This window comes from Paroedura picta, chromosome 15, assembly GCF_049243985.1.
Source record: "Paroedura picta isolate Pp20150507F chromosome 15, Ppicta_v3.0, whole genome shotgun sequence".
Classification (NCBI taxonomy): domain Eukaryota; kingdom Metazoa; phylum Chordata; class Lepidosauria; order Squamata; family Gekkonidae; genus Paroedura; species Paroedura picta.
In genome coordinates this window covers 17,878,816-17,902,322 of record NC_135383.1, presented here as the reverse complement: position 1 = coordinate 17,902,322, position 23,507 = coordinate 17,878,816, and the positions used below count along the sequence as shown (strand labels likewise).

Genomic DNA, 23,507 nt, shown 5'->3' with positions numbered 1-23,507 from the left:
TTATTAACCGCTTTTAATCATAATCTTAGAAAGCTTTTCGTCTTGCTCTAGCAATTTCTATTTTCCCTCTTGCTTATAATTTTACTTGTCTTTGATTTTTCTGAATTTTAACTTTTTGCTTATGTTTTAACACATGATTATTTGACCATATTATCAGTCACTTCCAGACAAAGGGTGTGGGAGAGAACAGCAAAATGCATTCCTCCCAGTACAAAACAAACTTCACATTCCAAGATATCCCACAAGAAACTACCCAGGACCTCTCATCATTTATTCAACTCCGTGTTCAACGGCAAACAGGGAAGGCTACTAGATTCCTCCCTAGTAGCTAGGCATATAGATGATCATTTCCAGGACTGTCAGTTCCTCTCTTCTACCTAATGAAGAACACCCATACAGAGAAATAAGCCACATTCAGATTGGGGTGGCCAAACTGTGGCTCACCAGATGTCCATGGACTACATTTACAATGAGCCCTTGCCAACATGGTCCTGGCAGGGGCTCGTGGTAATGTTAGTCCATAAGTCACCTGGAGAGCCAAAGCTTGGCAACCCATGCATGCCAAAGCTTCTAAACACCAATGGAGACTTGACCCATCACAGGGAAATAAGCCACATTCAAATTCTAGAGGTGGCCAAGCCGGGTTGCAACCCAGATCAGGTTCACGTTTTTGCCTTTTAAGGCCCTTCGCTGTCTGGGGCCCACATATCTGAAGAACCACCTGTCACCCTATGCCCCCCACAAGGCTTTACGCTCTGTGGGTACCAACTTATTGGTTGTGCCTAGCCCCCAGGAAGTTCACCTGGCCTCAACCAGGGTCATGGTGTTCCAACCTGGTGGAACAAGCTCCTGGAAGAGCCGTGTGTACTGCAGGAACTACCAGCCAGTAAGACTCTTCTGCCAAGTCTATGGTTGAGGCCCCGGGGCATTGAAGATAATCTGTACACCATCGCACTGGTGGCTGTCAGCAAATATAAGCCTTTACGCTTGCCACGAGATTTTCTTTTTTACTACCAGGTTTGTTGTAACGTAGGGGGGGGGGGTTTAAGGGGATATTGGGTTTTATGTTCTTATGTGGGGTTTTAACAATGTGACCCACCATGAGACGGCTTGCTGTGGGTGGCAGGATATAAACTGAACAAATAAATAAAACCATGTGCCCCGCCAGCATGGTTCTCGCGGGGGCTCATGGTAACTGGAGTCCACGGACAGCTGGAGAGCCACAGTCCGGTTGGCCAGCCCACGCATACTAAAGCTTCTAAACCCCCTTGCAAACTTCATCCATCTCCGCAACTTGCCCACCCCTTCCAGGGGGCCAGATTCTTCCTGGTCCCCGCATGCCAAATCTCCGCCCCCGCAGGGAACCACGCCCACTCCCTCACCGGTTGCGCCGCATCCATTCCATGAGCGCGCGCACTTCGGGGACAGCCGCCAGGTCCGGCTGCGCGCTCCCGAACTGGTCCGGGAAGCTGCGGTTGAGGTCCCTGCCTTGCGCGTTCTCGCGCCCGCTGCCCGCCTGGCTCCTGTCGCCGGCGCAGTCCCCTTCGGCGGCGCGCGCGAAGCCATCCGGGTTGAGGCTGGGCATGAGGTAGAGGTCGGTGCTGTCGAGGAGGCGGCGCAGGCGAGCGTCTCCCCGCACCCAGCCCGACACCAGCTCGCGAGCCAGGCGGACGAGGAGGGCCCGGCCCAGCGTCTCGTCGCCGTGCATGTTGGCCACCAGCTTCACCTGCGGCCGGCCGGCGATGGGCGGGCCGCCGGGGTCGGCCTCGGGACCGACCTCGACCTGCGGCAGGTGGGCGCTGAGGCGCAACACCCACAGCTCCCGCCCTTCTCCCGAGCGGCCGATGGAGAAGAGCCGCGCCAGCCCCGGCGGAGCCGCGTCCTCCGCCAGCGAGCGCAGCGATGACGCCAGCTCGGCCTCGTCCATGTAGTGCATCCCCGGGGCCGCCGCGCTCAGCGAGCCGTACGCCGCTGTCGTGGAAGCCGCAGCCTCGGCCTTCTTAATATGCGCCGCCTCGGGCCGCCATAGCAGCTGCAGGAGGAGTAGCGGCAGCAAGGGCGCCCAACCGCCCCGCCACCGGCCTGCCATCTCTGCCGACCCGCTTCAGGCAGGCCGCGGCGGAGAGAAAAGTGCTCTGAGGTAACTCGATACCCGATTGGGTGGGAACGGAAGAGCGGTGCGCCAATCGGGGAAGGCGTGCGGAAGCGAGGCCAATGGGGAAATAGAGGCGGAATGACAACCAGCCAATGGAGATGGAAAGCCTAGCCCCGACCGGCGGAAGGGAAAGGGTTAAGATGTAAACGGAAGCAAGGGAAAGGCGCTGAGGGCTGCCAAGGAGGCGGGGAGAAGGCGGAGAAGGCCAATGAGACGGAGGGGAAACGGTGACGAAGGAAGACGGGCGTAGCGGAAGGGGAGCGGGGAAACTGGTTTTGTGCCGAGAGCGCCTGCTAATGTCCGAATCGCTGCAAAGGCGAAAGCGTGCAATGTTATTATCATTAGTTATTTTCCGTTCGAGGATCTGGACGCGTTAGCATCCTTGCTTTAGGATGCTTTGGGCTGATCCTGCGTTGAGCAGGGGGTTGGACTAGATGGCCTGTATGGCCCCTTCCAACTCTATGATTCTATAAATAAAGATTTTTGCCGCATCCTAAGCCCCTTATCCATGCCCGTGCAACTTCTATCTCTGTGTAATGTGATATAAATGCACGCGTGTTCATGAATGACAGCTTCAAGTTTGATTCAGGTGGGCAGCCGGGTTGGTGAAAGTGGAGACTAGTAGACCCTGGTTACATGAAAGGGTGAATTCGAACTGGAAAAGAGTGGCTAGATCTCTTTAGGAATACTTTCCTGTGATCGCAGTATCATTGGAAAAGGAAGATGAACAAACTCAAGGTGACGTGGTGTCACTGATGAAGACAACGAAAATTGGTTTATGCCCAGGAGCTCGTTTGGACACAGTAAAATAAAGGGAACTGCCATTGTCATCTTGAGACCTCTTCTTTACTGCTGTTGGTCTGAAGCAGCAGACGAAAGTTGGAGTCCAAGGGCACCTTTAAGACCAACACATTTTAATCCTGGATATAAGCTGGATAAAAAAGTTGCTGTTTGTAAAAAATGTGTATTGCAGTGTTATGAATATTTTCATTACTTCTCTAGAAACAATAGATATGCAGACTCTATCCGCTTAAAAGGAGTTATATTATTTACAATGATTATTTTATTTATTTATTATATTTATATACCTCCCTCCCCGGGGGCTCGGGGCAGTTTACATAATAACATAAGAACAATACATGGAACAGTCTATAAAACATTTGAATAACCGTGCAATAATAACTGATAATTGTAAACATATAACATTATAATGGTATAACCAATAAACAATACAACATTGCAACAAACAGGTCCAGAGTGTATAGGTGGTGTTCTGAGGGGGAGCGGGGAGCAGGGGCCCTTTGGTCGCTGTTGGTTATATATATATCTGGTCTCAACCGAATGCCTGGCAGAAGAGCTCCTCCTTGCAGGCCCTGCGGAACTGTTTAAGCTCCTCAGGGCCCTGATCTTCTCCAGGAGCTCGTTCCACCAGGTGGGGGCCAGAACAGAGAATGCTGTTACCTTTACCAGTGGAAAAGAATAAGGAATCACATGGAAATCTGAGAACAATTAAGATAAGGTTTCAGGATAAAATATAGCAATTGTCCCATAAATTCAAGATGTATTAATGTTCAAAACAAACAGTCTGAGTAACTGGCTGATGACTCAGCCTGCTTTATAAACTCAAGTGGTATTATCCTACCATTTCAGGTTTATGTTGGAGAATCTATGGAACATCCCTTTGATCCTGAAGTACTAAAGCAGATGTGCATTACCAGTTGCCCTTGTCTCAGATGCATTTTATAATAGCTTGACTTGCTGGCTGTCCTGAACTGGCTGAATAGGCTCCCAGAAGCGGTCAGAGGGCATCTGTTTTTCAAGGTAAGCTATAAAGCTGATTTATTTTGAAAAGCAGTCTTATTTTGAAGGCAGTCTGACTCTGGCCGAGAAGCTATGAACAGAGAGATTTTATACTGGCTGTTTATATACATTTTAAAACTATTTTGTATTGTTTTTTAAAGTATTTTGAATTGTATGCAGTCTGTCTGGAGGAAGGCAGATTTATACATAGTTTAAATGAAAGGAAGTGGTGAGGTTTTCAGTTGTCCCATGTCACTTGCATTGTGTCATAGCTAGCCCCTTTATCTAAGAAATGAAGGTCATAAACCAGCACCTCTTAAGTGGAGATTAAAGTACATAATCACACCCACTAAAGTCTTACTTCACCAAAGCAGGTGTGGGATGTGAGTCTGAAGGCATAGTTCTCTGTGTACGCCATCTATTTGACTTTCATTTGTCAGAGTACTGTCATTTCGCAAAGGTACTTTGTATATGGACTCTACAATCAAGTTTGTGAGTGGCTGCTGCTTGGTTGAGCAGAGCAGTTGGGAAACAACATCTGTAATTCTAAACCACTTCAGATGTTTTTAATGCTGAGGTTTCCTTGAAACTTAAGAGCTGTTGTGAAATCAAGGCCATAGAGCAGGTAGAGAGGAGGCATTGACCCATCAGATATTCCTCAGTGTAACAATGCACCTAGAATTGGACTCAGACCAAGAATGGCTCTCCCTCAGCTTAAAGACTGCCAAGCCCTGGTTGTGTAGAACTCCTGCAAGACATCTAACTACAAAGTCTTTATTTTCAAATATATATACACATACACACACACACATATATACATACTGAGGCCAAGCCCGTTGCATTCAGGAATATAACAGGTGGTGGTGGAAGAACTCTGCGGACAGCCTCTCCCTCCCACCAGGACCTGGAAAGACTGCAGGCAGCTGTTAGGGAATTCAGCTCTCACACAGCAGGGATCTGCAGCCTCTGAACCTCAGTGGCAAGTGGAAGGAGGTGGTTGGAGTGGGGGATGGAAGGCAATTGGCTGGCCGCTGGACAGACAGGCAAGCCACTTGGATGAGCAGGACAGATGTCTTGAGTTGGTGTTAAGCGCTGAGTGGCACTTAAGCCATGAGACACACTCCTACTCCAAGACCTTACCAGGAATATTAAGTGGAACAGATAAGTATATATGAATTATACTTCACAGTAAGAGAATAGAGAATACAGTTTTTCTGTTGATTTCGGCAGCAATGTGAACTGATCGATTGCATTTTTACACGGTCCTCCCTTGCAGCTCAGGGCAGTTTACAACTGGCCTAGCATACAATCTCCGAAAGTCAAACTTAGAAAATTGAATCAACATTATCAAACATTTAAAGCATTAGCCTTTTAACGCATAACTATTGTTTAACAGGTTGGCTGGACTGGGAATAGCCTTGTGACATATCTGGTGGGCACATCTGGTGTGTGTGTGTGGGGGGGGGGTCTGTACACCAACTTGAAACCTGGCCTGAACAAGGTCTAAGGTTGAGAGATTAGAGTGTGGAAAGTGAGCATCTCTTGAGCTTATCATGACCTAGATCTTTTCAAACATGGAAGGTTTTGGATTACACTGTGGAACTGACTGGCAATCATTAATTGATTAGTGTTTCTGATGGCTGTTCTGACATATTTTCACAACAAAGAGCTCTACTTCCAAGTGTACTGTTTTCACCTGAATCTTTTGGCTTCTGTAACAAGGTGAGCTGCCTCTTGTAGCTGGGAGCTACAAGCAGCTGTAGAGTTAATGGTTCATGCTGTCTCATCTCCAGGTATTTACATAGATGGTTGCCAGGTGTCTTCAAATTGAAAGGCAGAAACATTCATGGTGCAGCATTAAGTGATGGTCTTTCTGCTTGACTGCAGAATTGTCATTCTGCAGCTTTGGGGGTAATATTGGCTGAGCCTCATGGTGAAGCTGGGTACTTTGGGCAACATAATACTTAATGAACAGAGCATGATTAAAATGTGAAATTTGCTTCCAGATGATAGCCACAGGAATAAACAGCTTTCAAAGGGGATTAGATAGATTTATCCTCCATGGTGGTTTAGGGGATCCTCCACACTTAGAGGTACTAATCCTTTGAATCCCACAACCAGCAAGCAACATCAGGGGAAAGCCTTAGACTCTATGCCCTGTGGTTGACTGTCCAGAGGAACTGTTTGGCAACTGTATAAGAGGTATACTTACCTGGCAGGGGAGACACCATGATCAAGAGACAGGATGCTAGACAAGATGGACCAGTAGAAGAAGCAAAATCAAATTGTAGACGTAAATATTAAAGAAATTAAAAAAAAGAAATTGATTAGTGCTATTCCCCCATCACCCCTAAGAAAACTCATTTTATATTTATGTCTGCAATTTGGTTGTATTTTTCTTCTTGACAGGTTGACTGCCCCTCCCCACTAGTAAAGAACTCAACAGCTGGGTTCTTTTTATGTCCTTAATTATCCAGTTCCTCACAATAATCATAAGCCTCATTAGCTATAAGATAGAAAGTTCCCATTTCAGTTCGATTGTGAGCTTGTTGTGCAGCCCAAGGGAATCTGCCAGTTCTCAGCTCCAATAATTCAGGGATAACTACACTAACTGACTTGACAAGATTGCTGTTCAGATTCCTAAAGTAATTCTTGCAAAGAGCATGTAGTGGTTTTTAAATAACTTTATAAATATTATAAAAGCATCTAGCAGAGTGTTTGTGTCATTTTGGTCTCAATAAAGAATATTACATAACTTTATATTTTTGCTTTTCTTAAACCATAAATACCAAGTTGGATCACTCTTAGTGCGAGGCCTTAAATTTGGAGCTCCTGACTAGTCTTAATCCCTGTTATTTTCCAAACTTTTCCTAGAGATGTATTGGTGATGCAACAGGCTGTAAAGGAGTGATTCCAAACCCTGCCTATCTGCTCCCTCTTGTGGTCAAAGATTCAGCAGCACCAGGACCAACCAAATCGAAAGCAGATCCAAGAGGGTTTCTTAGCCAAGCTAGGTACGTTCATTAAAGGTGACCACAGAAAGAAAACTGAAAATAAATGAGGGGTCTATTTCTTGCCTTCTTTGGAGGGATGCTTTTCTCTGGAGCACCTGGATTTGGCCACAGATGGAGAAGAAGCTTTTCTTGGTTAGCCCGAATTAGTGTTGCACTGACTTAGCTTAAAACAGCTTCTTTTCCTATAGATAAAATTAATATTTCTCTTTTTGGGAGCAAAGGTAAATAACAATAACATCGAGGATGGTGCCATTCATTAGAACTACAATGATTTTGCCGGTGCATCCTCAGGTTTCCTGTGGTCTTCAGTGCTTCATCTGCACACTCCCACTTCAACACATCTGGTTCCAGTGTGGGAGCATGCCAGTGTACTTTCAATTGGGTTGAATAAACAGGCAACATACAAGCACCACCACACGTGGACTCAATTTAGCTGCTGGAGTCCAGCTACTTGAGTGGATCCCAGTGGTAAGAAATGCCTCCCTGTGGAAGAGTGTATAGCTGCCCACTTTAAAAAGGTTGGTCATGAGACTGCCTTTTGAGGAAGGTGACCTTAGGCCAGGCTTTCTCAGCCAGGGTCTTGTGACAGCCCTGGGAGGGTTTCCCAAATGGGTGGAAGTTCCATAGGGCCTGCAAAACAGAGCTCTTCCACCAGGCTTTTGGTTGAGATTGGTGCCAGGGACTTCCATCAAGCCTGGCCCCTGTCAAGCAACTCTTGACGCCACACACACCCCAACCGAAAGCTGCCACCCAGCTGCTATCTCCCCCCCTCTCATTTGATCTATTACTCCGTGCACTAAGTCTTGCGCTTTGATCGCTATTCTCCTCTTGCTATTACATCTTCTGTTCATATAGTTATACATGTTTTAAATGTACCAGTTCTACTGTTCCATGTAGATGTCACAGTGATGGATGGTATATAAATAAAAAGAATAAATAAATTTAATATATTTTAAAAATTTGCTAAACATTTATCGTGTGATATAACCTTATGTGGTTGTTTTGACTTCCCCCTCCCCAAATGGCCAATGATGAGGCTGAAGGGGGTGGGGAGGGGAGGGGCCCTGGGTGGGCATGTACACAGCTATGCTTCCTCACAGTCATGCCACTTTTGGGGTTTCTCGAAGCCTGAATGGCCATAAAGTTGAGACAGGCTGCCCTCGACACTCTTGATCTAAATACCACCCAGTGGCCAATATTTATTGGGGGGATGTGCTTAAGCAGGTGAGCAGCTTCAGGTGATCTTGGGGACTTAGACCCATGTAGTGGTGTATCCCCCCAAGCATTCCTTTTAAAACAGACATGTGAAAATGAAGGGTGTTTTTGCCTGCTCAAAAGTAATACATTAACCACTAAACTACAGAGCTATATTGAGAAGGGTTTTTTCTCTTCTATAGCCATTCTCTCTAGGTTAACAGCCCTCTGACTGAAGAGAAGTCAGAAGTTTATTTATTCTAGGTGCCAAATGAAAACCTTGTCACCCAGCCAAAGATCACTCATGTTTATTCGTTATGACTTTTATTTAAAATCAGTCTCATCGCTCTTGAAATCAATAATATACTTGCCTATGTAAATGAAGTCAGGAAAACATACAATCCCTTATCCTATCTCTTAAAGTCAAAAGATAAAATCTTATTCCTAAGATTCTTATCAAAGAACCTGCAGAAAGATTAGATGGTCTCAAGCAGCCCACACCTGAGAGATTCAGGTGGCCTTTGGGCATGGCCGTCTTACATAGGTTGGCCAAGTACGAAGTAGGAGGCATCATGCTTCCATGGTTCCACTCTTACCTGCCCTGGCCAGTTCCTGCTGCTGTTCAGCCCCGTGGCATTTATCTATGGAGCTTGATCTTGTTCCCCAAGCTGTTTAACTCCTACACAAAGCTATTTAACACCTCTATGAAACCACCATGAAAGATTTTCTGGGGATTTGGAGTAAGTGCAACCAGCATTTGGATGACATCCAGCCCTTTCTCCTTGATAACTTAGTGGGGTTGGTCTGGGTAAGTTCTGCACAGGTACTTGGGAAATGTAATTGAATGGATGAGGGCCAATAAACTGAAGCTCAGCCCTGATAAGACTGAGGTTCTGTTTGCTGATGGGATTGAGTTAACCTGTCCTAGAGAGTGTTGCACTTTCCTTGAAGGTTGTTTTTTTTTGGGGGGGGGGGTCATAGCTTGAAGGTGCTGCTGGATCCTGGCTTACAGATAAAGTGAAAAACAAAATCAGCAGGCCAAAATGATAAGTCTCACAGCCGCTCTTGTTTGGTGTATAAATCATATAATTTCTGCTCGGTCAGAACAGCACTATCAGGGCTGTGACTGGCCCAAGGTCACCCAGCTGCCTGCATGTGAAGGAGGAATGGGGACTCAATCCCAGCTTGCCAGATTAGAAGCTGCCACTTCTAACGCCATGGTTACACATTTTTTAAAAATTACTTATGAAGTGCCTGGGTGCAACCTTATGGGGTCAAAAACAGCGGTCACATGCAATTAGTCTCTTGTTACTCATTGTCTCAGCTCTTACCATAAATCTGGTAAAGGAGCATTTTCAGGCCAGTGAGGAGCCCCACTGTTTGCCCAGCAAGTCCTTGAAAGAGAGGAGGCCTTGAACTTCATTCATCTGACTCACTTGATGTTGCCCTACCATAAAGCCATGCAACTCAAAGCACCTATAAAAACCATGGAGGCTACAGTCTGCTCTTCTTGGCCGCTGAGCCCCTTCGTGAGGTGAGTGTCAGCCTTTGGAAGTCTAGGAGAGGAGGCCAGTGATGACAGGAGAGAAAAGGTCCCTTTCTAAAGGACCTTTCGCTCTGGGGAAGTTTGCCTGCAAATCAATGCTTCAGTGACCCCAGAGAGATCTTTCTCCAGTTTGTTTGCCGGCACAAAAGTTGCATTGCTTTGTGCAGCTTGGTCTGCAGATGCGCGGGTGATAGCGATTGCGGGTTGAATTCAGCTGGATTTGCAGGGTATGTGCAATAGCCGTGACGTACTCTCCTGCCTGTTACAGATCTTGACCGGATCGCTTCTCAGATGGCCCCAAAAGTGATTCCAGGATTCCTTTTTGGAGCATTCCTTCTCTTAATAATGTTTTTGTCATACGGTGGTGCAGGTGTGTATCGAGCTGGTGCAGGAAATGTGGCACCGCATCTGACTATCTGAACAGAGAGCTGCTTAATGTTGGGGCAGCCTAGTGGGGGTAAATCTCTGCTCCTCATCGTTCAAATCAGAGTCTATTAACGGCTGGTATTTGTTGGGGAAGAACGCTAAGAAGGAACAGAGAGGCTCTTTTCCCCCTATTTGTTTGTTTTTAAATGTAGTTAAATTTCATGTCTGCCTTCTAGACCAAGTCTTCTCATGCCCAACATTTGCAATAAAACAGGGGTGGCCAAGCTGTGGCTCTCCAAATGTCCATGGACTACAGTTCCCACGAGCACAAGCTGGCAGGGGCTCATGGTAATTGTAGTCCATGGACCTCTGGAGAGCCACAGTTTGGCCACCGCTACATAAAATAACCCTTTTCTCTCCAGATGTAGAGCTGAGAATTAACGATAACCCCGCAAATTACAAACTGCAAACAAGGCCAGGTCTGACTGAGTCCCTTTGGTGCATTGCACACAATCACAGCCAGGAGGAAGAATTGCTGTGGCTCCGGCAGGACGGGAAGGTTGACCTGAAAGATGGAAACCGAGTGAATGTCAGCAATATCTGCATCTCCCCTGTTTCGGTGGATGACAACGGGGTTTCCTTTACCTGCAAGCTGGCCCAAGATGGGTCGGTCCAGATCTCTGTGGTACTGGATGTCATATGTGAGTAGTCAGGGTGGCTGAATCTCAGACCATGGGGGGGGGGGGGGGGGGAAGCCGGCTTAGTGTTATGGAGCTGTGGATCTGATTGTGGATTGTCATCTTATGCACCATTAATATGCTATAATGTGCATAAGTTGACAATAATGGAATAGTTCAGTACAGAGTTGTAACTCTTGAAGAGTAGAAAGTTTAACTTAATGACTCAATATCCTGCCAGTCCTAACGTGGCAGTATTATAATAACAGCAACTTTATTTTTATAGTCCGCCCTTCCTAGCTGGCTCAGAGCAGGTAACAACACGGAATATACAAGTAATTATTTACAAGAATAAACAGGTTTCTAAATGCTTTAAATTAAAATAAATTAATTACATTATAATATTAAACTGCCTCCTTAAAAAGACTTACAAAGGAGGGATCAATTTCTGTTGGGCAGGTTGGTGCTTCGTGGATGGATCATTTCTGCTTTGTGAGAAAACAGAAAATCTCAAATTAGTTCAGCTTTCACCCCTCTTGAAGAAGCACAGTGAAATTTAAACAGAAAGCTGATTTTAATAATGTTCATGTTTATTTTTATCATTGTTTTGCCTTTGGTCTTCTGGAACTAGAAACAGGAGGATTTTTAGTTGTCTCGGGGAAACGTCGGTGAAAGACTGGATACTGACATGATTCTTTATTGGTACTTAATAGACCCTCCTACCCTAAGTGGAGAAGAGCCTCCCTCAGTACCAGAAGACAACGAAGTGACAATCAGTTGCCATGTGAAGGCTAACCCTCAAGCTCAGATGGTTTGGTATAAAGACAACAGCACCTTGATTATGGATCTGGACCGTCACCAAATTTCCCAGACCAACCAGCTCTTTCAGTTGAAGATTTACAAAGTCCAAGCATCTGATGGTGGGGTGTATACTTGCGAGGCCAAATCTACCCAGGGAACAGCAAAGAGAGATTTTCACTTGACTGTCGAAGGTAATCACGGTAACAAAGTTGCCCTCTATTTCTCTCTGTCTCTCTTTCTGTGTCTGTATCTCTCTCTTTGTGTGTGTCTCTGTCTCTCTCTCTTCCTCTATGTATCCTGACCAGCTCACATTGTCTTGCCCAGGCCGGTTTGCCTAAATGTACTGGGTGCAGGTAGAGGTTATTTTATGCAGGTTTAGAAGAGAAGAAGAGAAGAAGAGTTGGTTCTTATATGCCGCTTTTCCCTACCCGAAGGAGGCTCAAAGCGGCTTACAGTCGCCTTCCCATTCCTCTCCTTTACTTGAAAAACTCAGAGCATTAGCTGAAATACATATGAGATAGGGAGTTTGTCTTGGGTTTCAAACTGTGAAGGCAAAACCAGTTGCCTGAAACTTTTGGAATTCTTAAGATACCAGTCACTGAGCACTGGTAACTGAAGATCCATGACATCAAGGCCAGGGTGACCATTAATGAGCATTAATGGTCCAGCCTTTTGGGAGGAGACTCTGACCTAGATGGCTTTTCGATCTGCTCTTATTCTAGAATCTTTGGAAAGGCTTGATGCAATAGTGAAAACAACAACATTTGTATCACACATGTGTTGTAAGTACTTCCCTAAGCTGCTTTAGACCACATTAAGCTGCTTTAGACCAACTGGTCCATAAAGGTCAGTTCTGTCTGCTTTGACTCTCCAGCATCGCAGGTGGGGATCTTTCACATCACCTGGTCCTTTTAGCTGGAGATGCTGGGGATTGAACCTGGGACCTTCTGCATGGAAAGCAGAGGCTCTTCCATGGAGCCACAGACCCTGCATTACCTAATTACAGCAGCCATGATTTAGGCTAATCCCCATAATGCAGGTAGAGAGTTTGAGAAAAAGGGGTCAATTTGCCAGTAGTCACCAAGTGGGGTCTTAGAAAAAGGCAAATTCTTCTCAGGTCACTAGCTGAGAAGCAGGAGTGACTTGCAAGAACACCCCTGGGACCTCCACTGGTTGGACTGATCTTTCGTGCTGCAGTATGCACCTGTTGGCAGGATTAGAACAATCAGTATTGATCTTGAAAGGGTTAATCAAAGGCCACCAGCTCAGTCTGATTATACCATAAGAAGATATGAGAAGCCATGCTGGATCAGGCCAGTGGCCAATCCAGTCCAACATGCTATGTCAGACAATGGCAAAACCCCAGGTGCCATGAGCAGGTCCACCAGCAGGGCCAGAACTCCAGGAGTCCTCCCACTGTGACCCCTATAAGCACCAAGAATACAGAGCATCACTGCCCCAGATATAGGAACGTAAGTGAAGCCAGAACTCCAGAAGCCCTCCCAGTGTTGCTCCCTAAGCACCAAGTCAATATAAGCACTGGTCAATATAAAGCAGCAGTTATTCTATTTGGCAGTTACCAAGTGAGGGGGTCCCACTGAGTGAACACACCAGTGGAATAAAATAATCCTGTGTGTCCAGGATCCAAATGAGTTTGTGTCCCTTTTCCTTTCTCTCTCTCCCCCAATAGCCGGAAGATTGGCCTTTCCCCTGGAGGCGGTCATCGCTGCAGCCGTGGTGGTTGCCCTCACCATCCTCTTTGCTATTGTGGCTCGACGAGAAGTGATACTTAAGGTAAGAAGAACCTAGTGCAGGAAGGCTGTCGTTTACGGATCAGGTGATGATAGGAAAGCCTGGGCGTTAGCAGAGTTTAATTGTGCAAGAGGACAGAGCACCAAGCTTCTTAAAAGAATAAAATAGTGTTATGGTGAGGAGAAACAACTTGGTATAGTAAAAGAAAAGCAAGGGTCTTAACTGCCAAACTATTGTTCTACATTTGTGCAGTCTGTTCTGGAGGCAAGCAGAGAGGAAGTGTGCTCAAAGGAGCAGGAAGTCTCCAAATGAACCAATCAGGGCATAGGAGGAGATTGTTTGAAAAACCAAGAAGTTCCTAATCTAACTATGCTAAATAGATCTCTCCTCTGATGCCTCCTGTAGGATATTCTTTATATGCTTTTGAATCATGCACACTACAGAGCTTGCATGTTCCAGCAGTGAGAAGAGAGCCCTCAGATAAATAAATGTTGACAACAGCTCTGTGAAACTAGAGAAGAGTTTACTAGAGAGGAGTTTGTGATCCTGTTCACCAAAACCAGGTTGTACCACCACCACCTTACATCTCAGTCTGTGCATTTCCGCTTGGGTGAAAGTCTTGAGGAAATGCAGGAGGTATAAGTGCCAGAGCTGCATGGGCCCTGACCTGGATAGCCTAGGTTGGCCTTGGATGGGAGACCTACAAGGAATACTAGGGACATGACATGGAGGCAGGCAATGGCAAACCACCTCTGACATCTCTTGCCTTGAATACCCCCTGGGGTCACCATGAGTTGGCTGTGACCTGACAGCAAGTACACCCCCCCCCCATACAAAAAGGCTATATGGAGAAAGTCTAAAGAAAAAATCCCCATGCTTGATTTTTGGGTGCCAAACTGCTGACTTAAGGGGGCAGGATTTTAAAAAGTGACAATCCTGAAGTAAATTAATGTAAAATTGTAAATTCCCAAATCCTCATTTATACCTTTCCAAAGTGCCAGCTTGGGATTCTAACTGCAATCCAGATGCCTCTGGTAGTCCTCACTATATTTTGCCTGGAAAATGGGTATCTGGCACAGCCATCTGACAAAGCTCCACCTTTATGTCAGAAAGTCTGAGCATTTTTCAGAGAGCAACAGAAGACTTTGGCTCACCAGTATGATTCTATGATGGGCGTTGTGTGGCTCCCAGCTGCACACTGGCTCTTTTCTCTTTGTGACCAGTCCACGTGGGGAAATGGCTTTAGCCTCTTTCCAGTCTGTCCGACAGAGCCACTATTGGCTTCATTGTGAAACTGGCGTTAACTAAGTAATGTGATTTTTACAAGGGAGCCAATAACAGCACTCCAAGACAGAAAATCACAGGGAAGGGAGGAAAGAAATTCTGTTTTCCCCACCACCTGAAGTCACAGTGAAAAGCAAGCGTATATCTGGGAGGCACAAAACTCCCATCATGCACATGATAACAAAGTCACTGAGTTATTCCCCAACAGATATGAGGACCCTGTGAAGCAGCCTGGGGACAAGTATCTCTTTTGGGCTGGGAGCAACATTAAAATGGACTGCAGCTATTGTGTGCTTTCTGAGAAAAAAAGGAGGCACGGTAGTTCAATTGATTCTCCAGACTTTCTCATCCAGGGTTTCATGACAGCCCTGGAAGGGTTTCCCAAACGGGTGGGAGTTAATTAAATTTTATATATATATTTGAAATTTGTTATACATTTATTGGGTGATATTATTTATGTTTATATTTATATACCACTGCTCTTGAATGTCTTGCGGCGGTTTACAAGATCAATAAAATACAATAAAATCCCCTAAAATACCCTGTCAATACAATATAGCAAGAATAATAACATAGCAAGATGACGGACAATAATATACCAGCCCGTTCCCCCATTCGGCATGGGTCGACAACTCTCTCTCCTGGGAGCTAGGAACCTAGTTGACCATATATGGTCATCTTGACCCGCCCCCCCTCCCAAAATGGCCAATGATGTGCTGGGGGGTGAGGGAGGGGAGGGGCCCCAGGTGGGCATGCCCACTGCTGTGCTTCTCAACCATATCATGCACGATCGCGCCACTTCTGGGGTTTCTTGAAGCCTGAAGAATGTTTAAGGAGTTTCTCATTGGTGAAAAAGTTGAGAGAGGCTGTTCTACAATGATTTGCCTTCCAATAATATCTACATGGCACTGTAAACAGGACCAAAGTTTTTGGCACTGTTATTTCTACTGTATCTGGCTTTCTGGAGGCACAGGCCAGGGGAGAGGAAAGAACTTCCACCCATCCGATGCCAGGGAGAGCAGAAACTGGGTCCTGGACAGGATGAAAGCATGGCAGCTCTTACCAAAACCGTCTGATCCCAAAAGCATAGCCAAAGACAGTCCTGTTGAAATGAGCAGGACTGGCTGTTACCTAATGCACTTGGACAAGGTTGTAATGCTTTGTCATCTTTGCCTTTGAAGTGCTTCAGGAAGACAGACAAGTCGCCAAGCAACACAGCACTGTAAGTATTTGCACAACTCGAAAGTCGGCTAAAAATAAAGGGGGTAGCAGCTCTTACGTCTTTAGCACAGCCAACAGCAGACCGTTCAGTGGCACCCCCACTGATGCTAATGAATGGACCCGGGGCCACTTTCCTATGTGAGCCCCATGAAAAAGAGCAGGGGCTGCAAATGGGTGCTGTTGTGGTCGTTCATTTCAGCAGAGCTAGAACGAGCAGTCCCAGCAGCACCACCCGTGTTTTGCACTTAATTGGCTCTCAGAATGCATTGCCACACTTTGCCTAAATTAAGGGTTGCCTCCGCTTGTTCTGTGATGGAGAATGGCAGATTCCTGCCCTTCCCATCTGTCAGTTTCGAAGCAGCTCAGGGCCTTTGAGACTGTTTTGTTTCTGGAGAGTTAACTCTGCTGAGTAGCCATTGTCCCGTCCTTGTGTCCCACTATCTCTGATGATGAGAAATGCTGCTTCCAAAACCTTGCAGAGCAGGAGGGTGGTAAAAAGTGGGGTATATATATATATAAGTGGGGTATAAAAACCAGTTCTTCTTTCCTGGCAATTAGAACCCTTTGCCTGTTGTTTTTTGAAGACACACTAATTAAGCTAGCTTTTGAGATGTAAGGAGAACTTGAAAAGTGACATGGAAGCCTGCTTGCCACTGGCCACAGTAGCTTCCATGTCATTGTCGTTATACTTTTGCCTGTGTTGGCTTACTCTTTCCTTATTTTATTTTATTATCATTTTAATTACATTTGCATACTGCCCTCTCCGGAGGCTCAGGGTGGTTTATATGGAACATAGGAACAGGAACAATACAGTGAAGTCAAAGAACAAAGGAACAATAAATAGAAAACAGTAGAACAATAAATTAATAACTAATGAATGGTTGGTACAGGCATTAGTTTCAGTTTCATCGGAGGGGGGCTCAGGAGCCCAGTGGAAGAGGATGGAGCTAGTGGACCTCAACCGAATACCAAAGGCGAAGAAGAAAAGTTGGTTTCAATACTCCGTTTTTCACTGCCCGAAGGAGTCTCAAAGCAGCTGACCAACCCCTTCCCTTCCTCTCCCTACAAAAGACACTGTGCGGTAGGTGGGGCTGAGAGTCCTCTGAGGGAGTCCTCTGTGGAAGCAGCACTATCAGGGCTGTGATGAGCCCAAGGTTACACAGTTGGCTGCACATGAAGGAGGCAAACCCGGCTTGCCAGATTAGAAGCTGCCGCTCTTAACCACTACACCATGTGGGTTCTGTTGCTTATTCATATCAATAGAACAAGGAAACCTCTTTTGTCAGCCAAGATTCCCTTCCAAAGCAAACATTCTGATTCTTTGCCAGCATGGCTCCCTTAATGGTGAATGTTGTTGTCTCCCCCTTTCTTCCTTCACCCCCAGGTAAAGGCATAACAGAAGACCCTTCCTCTACGGCTGTCCAAGGCTGCAGACCCATTCTTGGGTATCCATTGTTCAAAGCCTCCATGATTTATTTATTATTCTTATTTAAAATTATTTAAAATGCTTAGTTCCCCCATGTACATGTTTGGCTCATAACTCCGTTTCCTTAAACAACTGGGGAATTCCTACCGGCCAGACTCGGAGCATTCTTCCAAGGTAAAAGATTAACTCTAGGGTTGTTGCCGCCCTAGTGAAGGCATCCAACGTGTCAGCATGAAGAAAGAACAGAGGGCGTGCTGTTTCCTTCTGCTGCCATCAGACCTAGGCAATCTCCACTTTAAATAAGGCTTCAATAAATTGCATTAGGAAGGGAGCCTCATGGCAGGATTTCATCACTGCTTGCTGGTGCACATTCATTACACAGGCAATTAATTCATTTCATTCTCTACCTTCTCGGAAGTTTAACAAGAGCATTGCCACATCAGCCTTACCCACTGGGGTGGCTACAAGCTGCCTTTTCCTCTCTGGTTCTTGGTTTGATTTTGGACTCACTTCTCCAGGTTCTTTTTGGATAAATCTCGGTACAGTGACTGAGAAGTGGGTCAGCCTGTTTTTCTGTGCTATGAACTTACAGATCCCTCATAATATTCAGAGCTGGGGAGGGCAACATGAACCAGCTGAAGGAGGTCTCATGTGGGTAAAGTCCCCCCCCCAAACACACACACTTATAATATCACTTTGGCTATTATGAAGGAGGTGGGAGACTTGGACCACGTTAAAAGCGGCGTGACATAGGGAACTAGCAGACCTGGGTTCAGATCCATTGAGTTCATGTTGCTCATTCTAACCTACCTCATAGAATGACAGAATCACAGAGTTGGAAGTGAACTCCAGGGTCATCTAGTCCACCCCCTGCAGAATGCAGGAAACTCACAACTGTCCACCACAGTGACCCCAATTCCACCCCTGGATGATGCTCCCCCAGCATATGGAGGGGGGAGAAGAAGAGCTGAAAAGCTGGTTTTGTAATACACTGCTTTTCACTGCCTGAAGAAAACCCAAAGCAGCTTACAAACACCTTTCCTTTCTTTTCCTCACTCTGTGATGAAGATGGGGTTGAGACAGTTCTGAGAGAACTGTGCTCAGCAAGAACAGCTCTGAGAGAACTGTGACTGTCCCAAGGACACCAAGCTGGCTGCCTGTGGAGGAGTGAGGAATCAAACCCTGTTCTCCAGATCAGAGTTCACTGCTCTTTAACCACTACACAGTGATGGAAGAGCTGGGTGTACCATCAAAGGTTCCTAGGATTTAAATAGCAATAAGGGAAATACAATTAAAAACTGAGATTCAAGTGCAAGGGAGGAGCCTGTTCACCAAACTCACAAGTGTCCATCATTAATTATGGGCCCATGGCGTGAGGAGCAACAAGGTTACCCTGCTCTTAAGGTGCTCATTCACACGTGGCTAACATACTATGCAGCCGTGCACGCTTTGTCGGGAAGGACAGCTCACCTGGCGTTCCCATAGCATGCCACATAAGCCCTGAGGTGGCAGCTGTGGTGAGCAATGTAGAAACAGAAATGGGAATACAAGTGGTTGACCCCAGTCACAGCAGGGGTGCCCAACGTTCTGCCCCTGGGCACCCCAGTGTCTGCTGACAACTTTCCTAGTGTTTTTAGATCGTGGGTGGGCCAGGTGGGGTTCTGTCAAGCAAGGCTTCTCATCAGCCACTGGAAATGTGGTTGGCTGTGCAGATTTCTTTAAAAACTTAGCTTTGGCAGCAGCTGCTGCCACAGCCCAGGAGCCTTCACTGTGTGACTGAAGGTAAGCTGCAGCAGCCATTTTTGTGGCTGGCCCCATCTCCTGTCACTGCAGTTTACCTTTGGTCACACACTGAAAACCCTTGGGCTGTGGGAGATCCTTGGCTGTGTCTACTGCACTGTGTCAGAATTCAAAAGGTGCCCATGAGACTCAGAAAAGCTGGGGCTCCCTGCGTTGCAGAGTCTGAGGAACGGACACAGAGCTTGAAAGCACAGGAGTCATGCAGCAGGAGAACGCTGCAGCCCTCTCTGTGAGCCTTAGTTATTTTGTGGGTGGCGGATTTCCTGCTGTCCAACCTGCACCCAGCCGCAACATTGCAGGGTAAACCCATTCCGGAGGACACTGGGTGGTTAGCTCCCAGCACCACATTCGTAGGAGGGGCTCTTCTGTGCCAAGAGTTGACAGGGACTCTCCCCATTGGCTATTCCCACCCCTGGTGACGGTGTATGGGAATGCCTTCCGCTCCAATCAGCACAAAAAAAACATTTTCCCCAAAAAGCTGAACTTGTCAATCCTGTCCTCTTGCTGGACCAACCGGTTGGTCAGCACTCTGCCTCTGTTGAATTTGCCTCTCTTTGTTTCCCTGATTTCCCCTCCCCTCTTTTTAGAATGTCCTTTGGGTGCTGTTTGCAGTCTTCTCCCTTTTCCTCCTTTGCACAGTAATAAACAGGTTACATCAGGAATCATAGAATAATAGAGTTGGGAGGGACCTCATGGGTGATTTAGTCCAACCCCCTGCACTATGGAGGACACTCACAACCCTATTGCTCATCCACTGTAACCTGCCACCCCCTTGAGCCTTCACAAGAATCAGTCTCTCTGTCAGATGGCTCTCTAGCCTCTGTTTAAACATTTCCAAAGACGGAGAACCCACCACCTCCCGAGGAAGCCTGTTCCACTGAGAAACTGCTCTGACTGTCAGGAACTTCTTCCGGATGTCAAGATGGAATTTCTTTTTAATTAATTTCATCCCATTCGTTCTGGTGTGTCCCTCTGGGGCAAGAGAGAACAACTCTGCTCCAACCTCTACATGGCAGCCTTTCAAATACTTGAAGATGGTTATCAGATCCCCTCTCAGTTGTCTCCTCTCCAGCCTAAACAGACCAAGCTCCTCCATACGTCTTCCCCCTCCCCTCCCCACCACCAGTTCATAGCTGACTGTTGGCAATCCCAGAGGATTTTCAAGGCAAGAGACATTCAGAAGCAGTTGGGCACTGCCTGTCTCTCTGTCGTGACACCTGGGGACTTTCGTGCTGGTCTCCCAAGAAAATACTAATCAGGGCTGATCCTCTTGAATGCATAAGTGATCGGGAGGCAGGGGTGAGCAGTGGGTTGCCCAAGTTTGTGATGGACACTAAGCCTCCTCAAACTTCTGGATGCCAGGGTGAGGTTTTACCTGTATGTTAATATTACCAGGAACGCTTCCTTCTTTTCATTAAGATAGATTTGGATGGATCTCCGTGTTTGGCCTGACTGGCAAACTTTAATTCTGGGTATAAGCTCCCAAACATCCCAACATTTATTGTACTGATCTAAATGATTGTAATTAAAGTGTTGTTGTTGTTGTTGCTTTCACATGTTTAATTCTGTTTCATTCTGCGTGTAATAGAAAAATGTGGATCACTCCACTTTGAGTCCCAGTGGGAAAGGCAAGATAAACAAAATAGGCTCCCTATCAATGAGAAATGCATTGATAGGAGGGAGGGGGGAGAGAGACAGAAGATCAGCTCCTGCCAAAGCTCCGCCCTCTGGGACTGAGTCAGGGGCAGGACTTGCAGTAGTTGGGATGTTTTAAAAGTTTTAACTTTTGTATATGCTTTAATGCTGTTACCTGCCTTGAGCCTTGGTCTAAATACAAATGTATAATAATAATAATGATTATAGCGTACATTGCAGCCATCTAGCCTTGCTGTTTTGGCCTCTGATGACCAAAATTACTTTCATAATTTCTGCCCCTGAGATTTTAAGGACTTTAAAAGGCTGCTCTGGGACAGCCAATGACTATTCTCTTGAAGGAAGTCAGACACATAGCTACAACGTTGACTGGGCCTTTCTCTTTTTGGGGGGGTAAGTCTCCACCATTGGTCAGGTGATGAGTGGTAGGGTGGTGGGGCCTAGTGGTAGGAGACACCCCCACTTCCAATAGGGGGTCTAGGAACCCTACTGGTTATATCACCTGGGCAGTCACACCAATGGTGAATTGGGTTACATCATTGGGTCTATTTCTTATTGGCTAGCCTAAATCATGGCAGTGTAGCCCACAAAGCATAAAAGAAAGATCCTTCATTCTCTGGCTGGTTGGGTGATCAAAGGAGAGGGCTAGTGGCCTGGTCTCTTGGTCTTTGCCTGGTTAGGTAGTCAATGGGGCTGGTGGCTGAGATATCCTGAGATCTGTGGGTTCACAGACGTCAGCCTTTTGTTCGTCTTGCTGAGCCAGTCATACACCTAACTTGAACTCCCTTATTTGGGGGAGTTTATGACAATACCTGTGTGCTAATTCACACACACCCTACACATCCAGGATGTTTACCTGCTTTCCCCATCTCAGTAGAACAGATGTGGTTAAATGGAAATCCAACACAGAACTTGCCCCATTTTCTGTCTCATGTTGTAGGGGTGCACCACAAGGAGGCCAAGATCAAAAGCCAGGTGGAAACTCAGTCTTCTAAGAAAGCTTGTTCTAATTTTAGGGTTTGTTTTTGTGGGGGGGGCATAAAGATTACAAGTACAGATCTTGCCTTTATCTCGTGTTTGTGAGGCTTCCTGCAGGCATCTGCCTGATCACGCCAGAAAACAGACTGCTGGAGCAGATGGATTACTGGACCAATCAGGTTGCTCTTAAGCCCCTAGTTGTCTTCAGTGGCTTGATTTTAATGATGGCTCATAGAAGTGGAAGCATGACAATGTGGAGTAACAAAGAGAACAGGAGCAGAGCCAAATAGACCTTGAGCTTCCAAAAATAGATGTTCAATGACAACATATAATGTTTTGAGGCCATGGCGAGGCTCTTGTGGGTGGGTATCAATGGGTTATGATGAGATGTATCTTCACGTGTCCCTATTCTCCTCTGTTCAGTTCTTGCAAATTCCAGTCCCTTGAGATTCACAGCACATTTATTCAGAAAACAGCCAATCCTGCTCCTGTACTAAACTGTTGTTTGGTGTGCCCACTTCCTGCCCTGCATGCAGTAATCCGCTTATGGCCAACCATAGCAGGAGATGCAATGATGGTTGAGGAATGAACTTCTTGAGAAGGCAATGGGGGAAGCACACAAACACTGACCAGTCATGGAGCACCAGCTGGGCCTACCACCAGTTGCTTGCTGACCATCCACCTGTACACCGTCAGTCTTGACTCTGCCCATTCTGTGCTTGAAATTCATATCTCAGCTGTGGATACTTGGAAGAGTTAATTTGCAAAAGAGGGGTCTGCAGACAAGTGAAATGCTGGCTGAATGACAGGCCAGGCATAGGTTCACCGCCATTTTATGACCGGTAGGACAGATGAATAATCCTAACCTGGATAGCCCAGGCTAGCCCATCTCATCAAATCTTAGAAGTTAATCAGGGGTGGCCTTGGTTAGCATTTGGATGGAAGACCACCAAGGAATGCCAGGGTTGTGATGCAGGGACAGGGAATGACAAACCGCCTCTGAATGTCTCTTGTCTTGAAAACCCTATGGCAGGCTTTCTCAATTGGGGTTTCACAACAGCCCTGGAAGGATTTCCCAACCTCTCCAGGCCCATCGTTTTTGGAGGGGGATGGGGGTCAACATGATCAGATGCTAAGACCATATATGAGCATGTTGGCCCCCAAAATGACCAGTGATGGTCCTGGAGGGGAAGGGGAGGGGCCCTGGGTATGCATGTATAGAGCTGTGGTTCCATATTCTGCACAATTGTGCCACTTCTGGGGTTTCTTGAAGCCTGAAGAGTGTTTCAGGGGTTTCTCAGTGGTAAAAAAGGCTGCCTTGTGGGGTCACCATGAATCAGCTGTGACTCAATGACACTTCCACCACACCAGGGCAGAAGAACAACCAAAGAAACTGGTAAATAACCTTTGAAAAAGAGATAATAACAAGAGTTACTGACTGGAAAAGAACAAACTTTTTGTACCCAAGCCAAAATAAATGTCATAACCGTGCAGAGGAGCTGTGTTGCCAAACTCTGAGTTCCTATACGAAGAAGGCAGAAAAGAAATAAAGAAACAGGAAGGACGTGGATAACCGAGTTAGTCTGAAGTGGCAGGACAAAGTCTAATTCCAGCTGCACCTTTAAGATCAAGAAAGTTTAATTCATCTGCTGTACATGCAGTACATGCGCATGAAAATTTACACCCAGCATGAAAACTTTCACTCAGAATTAAACTTGATTGGTTTTAAACATGCCACTCAAAGAAACAGGAAGTTTTGATTGACAAGCTGCTACAAGGGAGCAAGGAAAAGCACACAAATCTTGACTAGAAACCAGCTGCCTTAACAGTTTCAACAGAT

The 23,507-nt window shown here is 46.2% G+C and overlaps 2 protein-coding genes across 7 annotated transcripts in view; one reads left to right on the top strand and one right to left on the bottom strand.

The window, feature by feature from the left end:
- CPD (carboxypeptidase D) overlaps window positions 1-2,089 on the bottom strand; it is a 33,610-nt gene extending 31,521 nt beyond the window's left edge. The window contains exon 1 of the mRNA XM_077312622.1: window positions 1,383-2,089. Within this exon, the coding sequence (XP_077168737.1) occupies window positions 1,383-2,089 (707 nt within the window). The remainder of the gene's footprint in view (window positions 1-1,382) is intronic.
- TMIGD1 (transmembrane and immunoglobulin domain containing 1) lies at window positions 2,008-20,590 on the top strand. Of its 6 annotated transcripts, none has more exons than XM_077312623.1 (9): window positions 2,008-2,140; window positions 3,806-3,976; window positions 6,830-6,969; window positions 9,978-10,079; window positions 10,498-10,776; window positions 11,466-11,744; window positions 13,244-13,347; window positions 15,771-15,811; window positions 17,195-20,590. In XM_077312623.1, the coding sequence occupies exons 4-9, from the start codon at window positions 10,001-10,003 to the stop codon at window positions 17,196-17,198; spliced, it is 786 nt and encodes a 261-aa protein (XP_077168738.1). In that variant the 5' UTR covers window positions 2,008-2,140; window positions 3,806-3,976; window positions 6,830-6,969; window positions 9,978-10,000; the 3' UTR covers window positions 17,199-20,590. The 6 variants fall into 6 exon arrangements, with proteins under 6 accessions (XP_077168738.1, XP_077168739.1, XP_077168742.1 ...); XM_077312627.1 differs by lacking the exon at window positions 2,008-2,140 and adding an exon at window positions 2,450-2,486; XM_077312625.1 differs by lacking the exon at window positions 2,008-2,140 and adding an exon at window positions 2,511-2,744.
- The last annotated feature ends 2,917 nt before the right edge of the window (window positions 20,591-23,507 follow it).

Bases quoted from the DNA above. Each gene is read 5' to 3' on its own strand.
- TMIGD1 (XM_077312624.1), top strand. From the start codon at position 10,001: ATGGCCCCAAAAGTGATTCCAGGATTCCTTTTTGGAGCATTCCTTCTC. The intron at 10,777-11,465 runs GTGAGTAGTCAG...GGTACTTAATAG, and splicing joins TGTGGTACTGGATGTCATAT to ACCCTCCTACCCTAAGTGGA. The intron at 13,348-15,770 runs GTAAGAAGAACC...TTGCCTTTGAAG, and splicing joins GACGAGAAGTGATACTTAAG to TGCTTCAGGAAGACAGACAA.